At 30.0% G+C, this 15,351-nt stretch overlaps 1 protein-coding gene across 1 annotated transcript in view; it reads right to left on the bottom strand.

Annotated features, from left to right (window-relative positions):
- Positions 1-4,424: 4,424 nt before the first annotated feature.
- Positions 4,425-15,351, bottom strand: part of LOC129958679 (glutamate receptor 1-like) — a 120,080-nt gene continuing 109,153 nt past the window's right edge. The window contains exons 14-16 of the mRNA XM_056071322.1: positions 14,425-14,562; positions 13,254-13,328; positions 4,425-8,400 (exon numbers count right to left, since the gene is read on the bottom strand). Coding sequence (XP_055927297.1) covers positions 8,320-8,400; positions 13,254-13,328; positions 14,425-14,562 — 294 coding nt within the window. The 3' untranslated portion in view covers positions 4,425-8,319. The remainder of the gene's footprint in view (positions 8,401-13,253; positions 13,329-14,424; positions 14,563-15,351) is intronic.

The following is a 15,351-nucleotide window of genomic DNA, read 5'->3' as shown; positions in this document are numbered from 1 at the left end:
CATGAAGTTAAAAATGCGAATGGAGGCGAAGGAAAAAATGGGCATCCTATTATGCTTAGATTATATATATATATATATATATATATATATTCACAATAGAAAACCAAAGCATAGAATGCAAAACATCATACAGTAGATAGTATATATTGAATAATCAGAATATATGTGCCTTTCTTTCGATCCATTTTTTGTGTATAATCCAACCGTCACTGAGATTTTCGATAAAAGTATATTGGATGTAAAGAGACATATAATAATATGGAAAACTTGTGTTTCTAAAATTCGCTGCTTTTCCATATTGAAAATGTTATTGCCATTAAATGTCACTTTATGAAATGTCGCACTTGAACTTTTAATATTGTCATTGATTTAGTTATATTCTAAGAGAGCTATCAATCTCATTTCGGAACAATAATGTCATTGAAGTGGAATGAATTGTTTTGCATGCGTTTTCTATTGATTTTCATGGTAAATCTTGTTTACTTCCCTTTACATTATTACTCAATATTTTTTCGATAATTCCTGCAGAGCCAATAGTCAATTCTACATATATTGATATTACTGCATTCGTGATGGATTTATTTTAATAGACGGCAACTTCCTGCTAGACTGTTTCATTCTTAATGTTCTTGATAATGAACAAATAAGAAAATATCTCTGTATCTTAGTTTAAAACCTATAGAGCAGGATTTCTTAAAAACCGCTAATCGTCTTTTATTCGGAAGAATATATTCTGCTCAGTAAATTTTAACTAAAGTAACTTGACATGATTCCCGAATTAGAAATCAGATTTTTTAAAAAATACGAATTTACTAGAGATAAATCACAAGAAATTCAACTTAAAATTGTTGTTTCTCAGAATTTTGTAAAACTTGCTAGATGAAGATGATTTTTACTTTCTCGTATACGAAGTATAGAGAAAGGTATAGAGAACTCGTATACGAAGTATAGAGAAAGGTATAGAGAACTCGTATAAGAAGTATAGAGAAAATACTGTTATCATAAGAAAATTCGAACTTTAGATTTTGAAGACTCTTTACGTTTTAGACCTTCCTGAATTCGAAAAGCACAATTCTGGTATCATGACTGTTTATCTATGGCTCCAAAATGCTGCGATTTAGACGGATGAAATTTGCTATACGGTTTTTACACCAAATTTATAGATATCTCTCAAATGTGGAGCAAACCCCATTCAACTCTATGACTGGAAGTTAACAAGATAACTGCGAAACAGAGGGAGCCAGATGGATAACAGATTTAATTCTATAGTGTCCTTCACTTATCAAATGTTGAACCATATTCAACAAGAGGTTGGCCGTCTATCGGTCTCTATTTTCAAAAATATGTAAACGCGATCCAGTGCAATAATTAAATATATCAAATTTGGTATGCGATTTTGTGACTACAATTATGATTTTTTTAGTCAAATTTTGTTTTCAAGCTGTTTAGAAAAGCACAATTCCATCTTCGTTAGAGAGTATGAGAGAAAATGTTGGGGAGGCCAATTCCATTGGTTGAAACTAGATTTCACTTTGAATATTCCACGAAATCGACATAATTCTACCAGATCTTCCTCTCCATGCAATCGCAACCCCTAGTTTAATAAGCAAAAGAAATGCATATCCCCCTTCAGAATCCAGAAGAAAAAAGTATTTTTGTAAAGATAACTAAAATTATTTATCATCAATGATTATTAATTACTGTGATTATTTAAATTATTTTTTGAGCTGAAACAATTTTATGAAATTATATATATGATCAGCATGTAATAATTATATGTTATAATTAATTGTAAAATATCCTAAAAATTATTCGAAATTCTCTTAAGATGTCAGTGCTTTTTGATTTTTAAACATCAGAATTTCAGTACCATATACATTTTGTAATTTTCTCTTTGCGCGATTTCACTGAGTCGAAATAAGTTTTCTAAAATTATAATACAAAGCAAATAAAGAATTATCCCCTCAAGACACAGACATATATAATTGTTTTCTCATAAATGCACAAAGATATTTTGAACCTGCGCACTGTCACCAGCACCATTTACTCTTTTTAGAAAGGGAAGAACTAAAATGCCGACATCATTTCTTTGCTTGACTGGGGATTTGCGCTTAATATGGGCTCTACGTCTAGAATGCGTTGCGAGCAAAATTGATTGACAACAGAAAGTGCAATTCTTTGAAGGCTCTTAAGGAGTTCAGAAGGTTTCATAAAAAAAAATATTCAGTATCAGCTATGGCACTAAAAGTTATGCTTAAAAAAATTGATAAAACTGGAATACTGAGAGTTTGAGCCGGAAGAGGAGAGAAAGCAGTATCAAATGATATCACAGCAGAAAAAGTTACGAACATCTAAGAAGACCAGCGATACCGAACCTCATACAGTGGATGCGGTATCTTGGATGCAGGGGTATAACGGTACATTGAAACTATTGCAAACGACCCGGAAGATCCATTTTCTGTGCTTTCATTAACTGAGTGATCATCAGTAAATGAATAATCATAATTAATCACGAGTTTCATTCATGGGTAATTATCCATTCACTTTCAGTTCCGTCAGCTCCAAAATATCTCCATTCGGCAATATTTTATACTTCTTTTATTGTTAAATTCAACTTCCTTTGTATACTGAAGTAAAACGAAAAAAATTAAACTCATGATATAAAAATGCCTATATAAAAGAAAATTAAATATTTAAAAATTTATTTATAATATGAAATCTTAGCCAAATCAAATGAAATTTTTGGCTGCCCAAATAACCTTAAAATTCATTTATTTTCTCTAAATGGTCACAAACTGGCAAAAATGCATTCATAAATTGATAGATTTAATTTGAAGCCACGAATCTTTAAAGTTTTATAGTTATCCCAACTTTGGAAATCGATGAGTAGTACGACTGTTTTCCACAGTACCTTCTTTCTATCATTAGTGACTGAGTTACATTGTTTACAAATTGTATGCCATCCTCTTCCTTTAGCATTCCGTTTTTAAGCATTCCTCTAATAAATTCTTGCTTCACAACTTCTCTGTCTAGTTAATCGCTAAACCATAAATAAATTTAAAACAGTGCTGAATGGCAGGTTAAGACATTCTTTTCTTAATATATGAAATAAAAACAAGTGAAAATTTGCAAATGAATGTATTATTTGAAAAGGCGAACAATTTCTTTTATTGTCTGCTAAGTATTTATGAGTGACAACGTATATTTTCTGAAATATCCCAATTCTTTTCATATAAATACTAACCGCATTTGATAGTTCGTCGAAAATATTGGTTGCGCTTCATTTCACTTATGCAAAACTCATTGTTCGCGATTCTCTCAACAACGTCAAATTCTGCCATGCATTCTTATTTGAATAATTTTACATAAGGTTTATGTTTACTTACTTTCCTAATGGAGCTGATTCCCATAACATCAAAGTGCCATTAAAAACTTATAATTGTGTGAATCTATCTCAAATTGTCTTTTACGATTACTACAAATCTACTTTCTTACTCCCAGATAAACAGTATTATTGAAAATAATAAACGAAATCTTGTTTTTAAAACTCTCTGATCTTAAAATACAATACTTAAAATATAATCTTAAAATACCCAAAAAGTCTTTTTTGGTTGTTTTGGTTTTTAAGTTATCTTTGATTGTGAAAGTATCCCTTGGCGATTTTAAGTCCGTAATAGTTTGAGGAAAATAGCAGAAAACAGAATTGTTTCTCTTGTATTGAATATATTTCCATGAATAACTCTATTATACTTTATATATTCCATATCATTTAGTCTCTCTCGTGAACCTTCGTTCATCTCTTGGGAACTGCTTCTTTTTAGAAATACGACAAAGCATTCTCTAAGCAGAGCTCTTCCATCAAGGGATGATATTTTGTGTGTGTGTGTGTGTTTTGCTAACGACCGCCGCAGATCTGAATCTTCATCTCCATTCGGTTCAGAGAGTTAGCTTTTGGTAAGGCGTGAGTTGTAAAATGTGGAACATATCAAAAATTCAATTTATATTGATATTTTTTGTAATTTGTTAAAATTATAAAAATTATTAAAATATCAGAAAAAAATCAACTTGATAAAAAGATGGCTTTTTTTGTATTAATAAAATTTAATTATTGTTAAAAGAAAAGATTTGAGGAGTTTAATATAGTTACATCTCAAAATAATCAGTGCCTCATAAAATATGTACACAGATTTGAAATTCATTGGATTCAATTCTTCACTCAGACAAGAAAATTTGAAATATGTAGATTTAAAAAAGATTATAATCTTTGTGCTTAGCTGCTTGCATTTAGATTTTTCCTATGCAATGATGATTATTGATTAGGAAAATACAAAAACGACGCGTGTAAATATCTTGAAATAATGAATAGCAAAATAGACCAAATGAAAGATTCATTTATTGTTATTAAGAGATAAGAAACAGTTTCTCACAAAAATGACAGGTACACTGAATATTTATCAGCGCAATAAGTAGCACAAACCTGAGCAGGAAAAGCTGTCTGAGAAATAATAGACAAATCTCATAGGATTTGATGTGCTGAACTGGACAAATTATTGAAAATTCCATTACAAATATGTTGATTCAGTTTCAAATCTTTGTAATTTGGTTACATTGTCATAAATATTACCGAAATTGTTTTGTTTTACATTATAATATCAACATAAAAGTGAAAATAAATAGTTTTCTTAAAAGCTCTTATTTTATTTAAGAAAACTTCAACTATCTTTGTTACTTTTAATATTTGTAAAATATTAGCAGCATAAAATGAAAACATATATATCTTTCAATATACTGAATATCAAGATATTGTATACAAAGCTTGTTGTAAGATGCAATTTGATAATTCTAATAAATTCTCATTTTGCATGTAGTCAATTTAAAGACTAACACAAGGATGCTTGAAAACAGAACATTGCCTTTACATTTCGAAAGTTTGAAACTAGTGAAAGAGATTTCATGTAAAACTCTATTCTCTGTAATACATCCAATAAAGTTTGATTGTAAAAACCAACTGTAAAACAGCTTCATTTTATATGCAATCAAAAGACTTGAAGCAATGCATTTTATAAATCTTTTTCCTGGAGCACTCATATTCCATTATTTCTTGCGATGTAAAATAACTTTTAACGAAATTTAATGCATCGAAAATAATTTCAGACAACTTTTCATGATATCAATTTTGCAGGCTTGTGTTTTAGCATTAAGGGTGTACGTGCTGTAAAATATAAATTGAGAAAACAATAGTAAGTAAAAAATATCCTATTCAGCTAAAATACAATATAATATAATAAAAATTGTCAGCATATCTTTAAATGCATCCTCAATATTTAGTATAAAATGGGAATTCATGAGAAAAACTTCTGCATCTTCCATGCATGATACTTTTTCATGTTTCTACTTAAGTATTCATGTAGCGAACACGATTCACAAAGGACATGCATTTATTGTAATATAGCACTAAAATGTTTTGCTAATATATTTAAATAGTATGCATAGAAATGTAGTATACAATAATTTCTAAGGAGATTGCAACTCCTTATATAGGAATGAACAATTTTGAAATTTTCAATTTTTATCCATTAAATGATGATTCAAAAATATTTTTCATAGGTTTCTCTGAATAAAATCTTTTTCTTAAGTCTTTCGTAAATATTTATATTTTGAAAATTATCAGAAGCGGAAAACTTAATTTACTTCTTTATTCGTCTAAGTAAACGTAAGCTTTCCATTTCTGATTTGAAAGACTTTTTTCAATTTGACATTAAAATTTATCAATCAGTTCATGTTGGATATGGGAAGCGTGCTTACAACACTGGCAATAGAAACACAAATCCATTTAAGAAAATTCGTAGGAATATATCATACAAGGTATTATTTCACATTTGATGCAAATTTTGTGACCGACATTTTAATGTTCTTATGTTTTCTATTCGATTTACAATTGTTTATTTTAATTAGTAAAATTCTTAATATTATATAAAAATGTTTTTCTAACTAATACATTCTTACATCGCTCATCTTAAATCGCTCTATCCCCTAAAGCATCCAGTATAATTATTTTAATAAAACAAATTTGGCCATATGCTCTTTCGAAATTTATTTTAAAATTATCGTACTATTCATTATTTAAGTTTTTTCCTTATAATTCTGTTTTGAATGAATAATTATGTCACTGAATACTTTCTACCTGTATATTAAAAATATGTGAACTTCTGAATGTACATCGAAGGTAGAGCTCAGAAAAACGGACGACAATCGAATCATTGTGCCTCAGCGATTTTATGTTGAGAGAGTCGTTTGACAAAACTAAACTTGGCCATGTTTTCTTGATTAAAATAAATTAAATACCCTTCCCCTTCGTTCCTCAATGATGTAAGATACGCAAATGAAAAGGATGCTCTGAATAATCAAGTTATCAGACTTTTGCGAAAACTTGCTGATTGTTTACATTGATCTAAGAAAGAAGCCAGTGACATTTACAGAAGAGAAACCTCAATAGGATTTGAAACTTCATTGTTTATGATCATCCTATTTTTAATCATTTCACATGGAATTCTAGATAGCTTTATTGTAATGAATATTATTTAAAGAATTTTTATTTTATTTTGAAATGCAAAGATTTCAGAATTTCTAAACTATTTCAATTTTTGGTATCAGGAATTTGAATTGAAAGTAGAATACGTTCAATTTGTTCTACAATTTTTGTTGAAGAACTGAATAAGTTAATCTTTCATAGATGCTGAACACGGCCTGATTGAAGCGTATCCTGATAGGATCAATATTTCCCGATGCACGTTTTCATAGCAGGCGCGTTAGTAAAGAAAATTTTCCTTTCTCCTAACTCGCTTCGCAATATGCCAATACTCCTTTTTCTCCCACCTTTGTCGTAACTCCCGAAAATAGGGATTTCCTCTTTACTTATTTGTAATCATAATATTGAACCCCTTCTGTGATTTTCCGCTTTATTCCAGAGGAACCTTACCTCTTTCGATTAGAAGTATTGAATAATGTATAAAAACAGGACAGAAAAGGCTCAATGATTAAAATATACATTCTTTGAAAGCTAAATGCACAGCCAGCAGTTCTTAAAATATTTAGAGCTGGAAAGGATTGGCCCTTTTATTATGATAATTCTAAGTGGAATGTATCCTAAGGATCTATATTCATTTAAATAGCAAAGACTCAAAAATATATTTTTCCATACATAATATTTGCAAAATAAAATTTTATAGCTTACATTTCATGAATTCTGTATTTCGCCATTTTTTTTTTTTTTAATTTTTCATCTAACATACTCTTTTAAAACCCCTGCAAATGGCTTTCATTATCAATTGTTACCATTGATTAAGTGATTTTAAGCATTAGTATCCAAAAACTAAATAATTATGAAAACTTTTTGTAAACATCAAGTAAATTATTTCATTTTCGTAACCGACTGCATTAATATGAACAGATTTTTTGAGAATTATTTTTATTAAGACGGTAAGATATTGGTTCTCTTATAAATAAATAGCTTTCTAAAATTTAAAACGAACAAAATGATGAGGGTATTGGTCCTCTCTCGCTGATAACAACAGCTCATCTTCATCAGTTCAAACTTTTTTTTTTTTTTGCTTTTTAGTTAGGAATATTCTGCATTAATCTGACTAAATGAAATTATAAATGCATTGACTCTATCCATTTGAATTTTAATGGGAAAATACAGGTATATAGAAATCGAGGATATTTTGAAAATTTAGAATAGTTGTTAATTCATAATAAAGGTGTTCGTAACTTTCCTCTCTTTCCTTTCAAATTCTCTTCAAAGCTCTGCATTTCCTCTAATCTGCTGATAGCAGTTCATAAGAAATTTAGCTTCTATTACTCGCAAATGAATATTCCAATCATATTAGTAACTACTTGGAATAAAGTAATTCAATGTTCCACAAATTACTTAATATTGAATTATACTTTTATATGAATGCATTTAATATTTATGTTAAAATGATTGCTTCCCTTGAAATTTTATGTAAAAATAAATACAACTTTATCACACATTTCAATAGATCCTCTTGCTGTCAAGAATATATATATAAAGAAATATTTGATCAGAAAACTTTTGCAGATAAGCTATATTTTATCTGGAAGCTTTGCATTATAATATTCGTGACTTTATATTTCTTGCAGCATTTCTCATGTACCTATCTCATGGATAAATGTAAAGTTAATGTATGCTTTCGTTCAGATTTCTGGCCGTAAGTAATGCTGTATATGTTGACCAAGATTTCACAACTCTCTTGGAGATGTTAGAAAGTACACATCAATATTGTTATTATACTTTTTTCAAACTTGAGTGTGGGTATTTGAGCATACTTGATCTGAAAGGCCTTCAGCAGTGATCATTTGTGTCGCAGGTTGGTAAAACTGTAAAATAAAATATACAAGTTTATTAAAAACATTTCATAATTTTAAAAAAAATGATTAATAGTTGCAATTTTTTTCAATGGGTAACAATCGGATTCAACTAACGATTCTGAACGAATGTTAACAAAGCAAATACTCTGGGAAAATATAATTTTATGTAACAGTTTCTGTTTAGGCAAAATAAATTGTAAGATGTTTTGTGAATATAATATTCTACTACATATATCTTATAGCAATATTCCATTGCATATATTTGAACGAACAACGGAGTGACCAAATGTGTGATTTATTTATTTCGATAAAATGTACGAGGGGTTATCCCCCCCAAAGATTTACAAGGCAAAGGAAAAATGCTTTATTAACAATAACACAGGATACAAATTGTAATTAAGAGACATATGTGGCGATCATTTCTCTACATAATCACCAAACCTGTTGAGGCATTTATCACACCGCTGGACCAATTTGTTTAACACCTCTTGGTAATAATCAGGTCCCTAGCTATTGAGCCAGTTCTCGGTACCTTTTTGAACATCACCGTCTGATATGAACGTTTTTTCTGATAAGTGTTTCTTCAATGCCAGGAAAAGGAAATAGTCACTGGGATTGGCTGTATGAGGGGAGGCTCCAGACCTTTCACCTATACGTTTCCAGCAATCTCTCTGCCCGCTTCAAAAGAACGATATCATTTCACCACCTGTTGTCTATTCATTGCTTCGTCCCCGTAAACTTCAACGATTTGTCTGTGAATGTCCGAGGGGGACATATTTTTGGCATATAGAAATCGTATCACGTCTTCCACCTCCGTGCGAGACCACTTCTCTAGACGTCTTGCCATTACTGTTGCTATTTCAGGTCTCAGTACTAACACTGTCTGCTCGAACGACCGGTCAAAGACAACTAGTGCCATGTGTCTCAACTCTGGGAAACAATATTCCCACCCAAAATTTCTACTTTCCAAATACTGCTGTTTGTAAACTTTTTTTTAGATCACCCCTCATATTAAGTTTTTTTTTTTTTTTTTTTTTTAATTTCAGTCAAAGATTTCATTAATGTCTTCTACATGATGGTCAAACCTTCTATATATTTTGTCATGTCTCACTTTAAAAAAAGTAAGTAAAATTTATGTTTTTCAGAAATTATTCACATAATATGAATATACTGAAGGGCAAAGTAAGAATAAAGTTTATATGGATTTAGATTTGCTATGATAAGCATCAAACATTTTTAAATATTAAATAAATGCTTATTTCAGGTCAAAATGAAAGGAAAAGTGGCATTCCTAACTATGAGTATGAGAGCATTTCTTCATTATCTTTCCATTTGGCAGATTAGCCAATAAAGACGACGACGCTTCTGAGTTTTATGGCTTACTAAATTTAAATCTCCAGTAATAGTTTTAATAGATTTCCTACAAAAAGCTCAACTGAGCTCTTCACAAAATAGCAATGACATTCTGTCGATGGCAAAATCAATTTAAAGCAATGGATTTCGAAGTAACTACAGGATAATTAAAAGTAGAGAAAGAGATAGTTGAACCAAGAATTAAGGCTTTTTTGAGTCCTAAAAGCTTGTTCAGAAAATCTGACAAAGTTTCGAAAGGATCATTCAGATCTTCAATTCTTTCGTTATCGACCGTCTTACTCGATGATTAGCATAAGGCTGGAGGAAGGGTTGCCTTCTTTATTCCCACAATTTGGCTTATAGTATGATAAATTACTTGTTAGTTGACAGAGTGGTTCATGGAAACCGACTCTCATATTGAACGTCTATGGGGAGGAACAGTAAATTTCGTCTATCTTGTTTTATACGCGATTCATTAATTTAAATAAAGTGTATAATTGTAAAACAATTTCAGAATCGCAATATTATTTTTGTACTTCCTACGCATGGCATTATCACCTAAGAGCGAGAAAATATACTGGATACTCAGAAAAAGCTGAAACATGCGTTAACTTTTTACTTATTGGAGATAAGTAAATTCAGTAAACTGTAAAAAGTATTCCAAATAAACATTAAATTTCATTTATTTTAATTAAATAATCCCGCTTTTAATTTTCAAAATATCATTTTTTTTTATTCGTTCCCCTAAGCAAACCGAGTGAGTTAAAAAATGTTTCCTCTTGTTACAACTTTATCTTAATAAATAACTCCACACCTGCTCTTTTAAAATTGATTAATAAAGGCAAAATTATTGCTTATGATATTTTGTCTTAGCATTTAAAACAATAAAAATATGGATAATGCACAAATTAACAATGGCGTGTTTTATGTCACTTATGGAAGGACTGAATTTTTTTCGTTTAAAGTTTTGCATCACCTGTTAACAAGAAACCTAGTTTGGTGTGTTGTATGTGAGAAAAAAAGTGTTGGGCTATTCTAGTATTGATTTTTGTGTATTCTGATTGTTCCATCCTTTCTAAATAAGCATCTATCGGCCTAAATAGGAGCGAAAATTTATTCAAAATGAAATACGAATATCTACCAGAACGCGTTTAAATTATCTGCAGAATACTTCCTGCTGCTAAAGCCTCGCGACTTTCTGCTAGAAGGTTTGTTCGTGAATTGGTGAGATGACAAGTGCACAGACATTCTTTCATTCCTTAAATGTTTTTATCGCGTATTAAGCAAAATTCTTTTGATAGAACATTGCAGATAAAGAATAATGAATTGAAAGAAATAATCATTTTTAAATTGTTATTCCTTTTTAGAAAATTAATTTGCTAGAATACTTGAAATGTCCTTAACAAATGTTTCCATATCAGCCGGTTAGTTGGTGATGGTTTTTTCGGCACAAAATCTATTATTATGTCATACTGCTCTAGGCTAAACTGTAAAACGAATGTCAAAATAAAAATATAATTTTACAACTGTGTATTGTGAGTAAGATATAATTCGCAATATTTGTCTTGCGCATTAACGCGTTGGTTTCCAGTTCTTGAAATACCTCTATTTCCAATTTAATATATAGTAAAAGACATTTTCATTTAGACATAACTCAGTTAATTTCCTGGATACAGATATACAGCTTTTTAAAAGGATGTAAGCAGAAAAATTTATTTCTAAATGACTAATTTTGTCTTGGAGGATAGTATATCGATTAAAAAAGGGTATAGTTTTAAAAGTTAATAGCGGAATTATTCCTTTAAGATCATCATTTTCTAACTTTCTTTAGTTCTTTTGCAGTTTATTACGATTCAGATGAATCTCTGACAGATAGAAAAATAAATTTCAATGCTTTTGGAGCAAACACACTGTATAGTATCATTTTTAATAACGAAATTGATTTGACTGCATTACAAAGTATACGACAAGCATTATTACATATCTACATGCAATATTTTATGTTTTAAAATTTAAAAAATTGTTCAAAAAGTTCAAAAGAAAACTGGAAAAGGATTTTTTTGCAATATTGCAATAACACATTTAAGTTAAAAAAAAAAAACATATATTATCAAAGATTTCATGAGAACGGGTGGGTATTTAAAATTCTGGATGTTTTTGTTATTCAAATAAAAAGACTAGTTTTATGTAGAAATGCAGTTACATTATGAAAAAGTTATCTTTTTATTCTCCTAAAATGAACACAATAAAGGGTCACTTTTTTAAAATGAATCGTTTTAATGATATGCAACTATTCTTATACCTTTATTACAATGATCTCTTTAGAAGACAATTGAACAAATATTATGGGCTTAGCACCCCAGAATGAAGTGAAAGTCAATAGTCAGACTCACACAATTACAGTGACAGTGAAGAAATTCCAAAATTTTTAAATGGTACATCTATATTTTTCTGGGAAATGTAAACATCGCAATCAAATTTTGAAATGGAAACTGTATTTTTAGCTCGATCAATAGGGTCCTTCAAAAAATTGAAGAAATGCGCAACTCATGTGTCAGAAACTTTCGTCCTCACGCCCCTTGAAACTGTGGATGCGGGACTGATCACGTGAAGAGAAATCGGTTGTAGCTCACTTAGGATGACAAAGTAAACACAGTTTGCGGATCTCATTCATATACACTTTGGATTTCAGAATATCCACAACCAATAATGAATTAGAATAAGCTTCAGGGATTTTGCAGCCGTGGGAATATGAAAAGGCTGAATTGAATTCTGTGACCAAATGGTTTTACAAAACATTTTGCATGTGAGACAACACCATTTTGCATCCACGCTATAGCAGAAATAACTTGATTCTTTTACAAATCGGGACTGATCCTAATTGATCAACAATGATTCACTCGCTACTGTATACGTTCGTAGGAAATGGGTAAGAATTTCTTTAAAACAGCGAGAGCCAAGGACGAAGGTGCTTGTTATACCGCAGCACATAGTCACTTCTGCTTCGAGAAATGCAAGCGCAACCACATTATAGGGATTTCGATCATCCCGCTGTATATAGTTTTTCGAATGAATGTATCCATTAAGGAAAAATGGAAGTCGTCTGTCCAAATTTTTCATAAATGCATCTTAATGTTAGATTGTTGCTATAGTTCGAATTGAAACGTTCATGGATGTTAAAGCATGAAAATGAATCAGAATGCATTAATCAAATATATAATTTGTAGTATATGTATGACTTAATAATAAATAGACAAAATAAAGAATTGTAGACTTTTTTTCACAATTATATATTAAAATATATCTATAAATCAACGCAGTTTCAGTATCTATTGATATCAAAGAATACTTTAATATTAGCCCCAGTGTAATCATATAAATAAAAGGCATTCACATTTTAGTGTTTTGCAAGAAAAAATTCTTAACCGTTTTGAAGCTGGCGTTTAAGGGGAGAGACATATAGCTATTATATAAGAATTAAGTACCAATCAAAAAGAGCTCGCCCGTACCCTGGCGTGATTGACGTGAGACTGTCCCGTAACTGAAGTGTGCAGTTTGTTGATCATTACTTCACACAGCGTCATCTAAAAGAGATCATCAGCACTGTAAGTTCAGGATAGAAACCGAAAAATACTTAAGATAATGAACACAAACAACTCAAGAAAAGAATTAATATTCCAACTGTATGCAAAATTACATTTAAAAAAATTGAATATGATCATACCGATGGATTACTGCTAAAAGTGACCAAATCAAAAATGTAATTTAGAACTTCTGGTGATTATAGAAATCAATGTGTGAGCATTTCACCTATTTTTCAATTATTTTCCTTTACTTTTGATTTTGTAAAGAAAGGAGAAAGTGGATAATTAACAAAAAATAAAAGTACAGCTCGTCAAAAAAATTATCTAAACATTGCTCATTACTTAGGAGCTAATTTTTGCTTTATGCTTTCATATTTTTATTTAATTATATTTTGTATTCATTTCTATTTCGCTGAATTAAATTTTTGAAAATTTAGTTCAAGGAAATACAAATTCAAAATTTCCTCGCACCTTTTTCTCAATAATTTTTTCGAAATGCATTTACATTAATATCCGGGTTTTTTTTTTTTTTTTTGAGTCAATGATAACTGTTAATCAACACCTATGCAATAACGAACTGAATCAACCAGTTCAAATGTAATCTTTCATCTAACTTGTAGTCTTTGAAATGATTGGGGAAGTGGCAGGGACAGTTTAGAGGAGAGGCCACTTCAAGTGTCACCCTCGTTATCTGATCACGATTCAAAATCCCTCAGAATGTAATATGCGTGTTTCTTCAAAATGGGGAATATATATAACTAAACTAAATAAAGTTACGGTGATTCCTTTCAATGTTTTCGATATGCGCTCATTTTCTTAATTTATTTTGCCTGTAAACTAAAATATATATCTAATAAAAAAACTTAAGAGTGCTCTTGAAAAATATCTGGTATAATTAAATGAATGCTAGCATGCTGTCCCCTTATTCATCCTCCCTCCTTAATACAATGGAAAGAAAAAGTCTGCAAAGTATCTTTAGATTCGATAGTAATTCCGCGCAATGGTAGATTCAGTTTTTTTATTAAAAGAATTTTTATTAGTTTGCTTTCCAAATTGAATACACAATGAGCAACTAATTTCAATTAAAAATGCTTACCTTCGATCTTGTTGCTTCTACCTTTGACTTGTAACAAAATTCCAGAAATGATACCATCAAAGCTAGACAGCAACCACCAATCAAAATATAGAAACATCCAGCAACGTTGCTTAGTGTTAATTCATTTTGAGCCGATTCCTAAAATAAATATTTATTTACAGAATGCCTTCTTGATTTAAGTATTTCATTTTTTCAATTTGAAAGTTGCCTTCAAATCACATTCTAGAGTGAAGTTTCATCAAGTCCAACCTACATCTATAAATTTAAAAAAAAAATTCATACCTTGTGTTTGGTTGAAAATAATTTGCAAGCCATTTTTACGATTATCGAACATTTAAAATATTTAGAAATCCACTATAAAAATTTTAAGAAATAAAGAAAATATTACTATAACGTGATTATAAACACACAAAATATGATATATATTAATAATTCGTTCAATTATTTGAATCAAAATTCGTCAAATTTTTGGAATCATTTTTAATTTCCTCCGCCTTTGAAATATAATTCTAATTGAAGAACAATATGAAATATAACTATATAATTTTTTCAAATTTATCTACTGAGGCTATAAAATAAGCTTCAGTCTTTCTAAGTTGCTAAGTCAGTTACAAACGCACAAAAAGAATTTTTTTTTCAGTGTTATAACCCATCTGCACACACCTATTGAAAAAATACATACCCTTAAACCAGCCATTTTCAGAATTCGTAGCGATGATAACTTTAAGTAACAAGAATAAGGACTCCTCAAGAGTCAAAGAGGTTTTTCCGTTTAAGAGAGTGGAATATGTCATATAGACAATGTGATCTTTATCTTATCAATCACATATTAACTTGTTTCTAGCAATCCGTTGTCATTGCTAAAAATAATCGCTAAAGATAATCGCTTTTTAATGTATTTGTATAAGTCATGTTAAGACCAAAGAC

Source organism: Argiope bruennichi, chromosome X1, assembly GCF_947563725.1.
Source record: "Argiope bruennichi chromosome X1, qqArgBrue1.1, whole genome shotgun sequence".
NCBI lineage: Eukaryota > Metazoa > Arthropoda > Arachnida > Araneae > Araneidae > Argiope > Argiope bruennichi.
The sequence above is the reverse complement of the archived record's forward strand: the minus strand, read 5'-3'. Positions and strand labels throughout refer to the sequence as shown.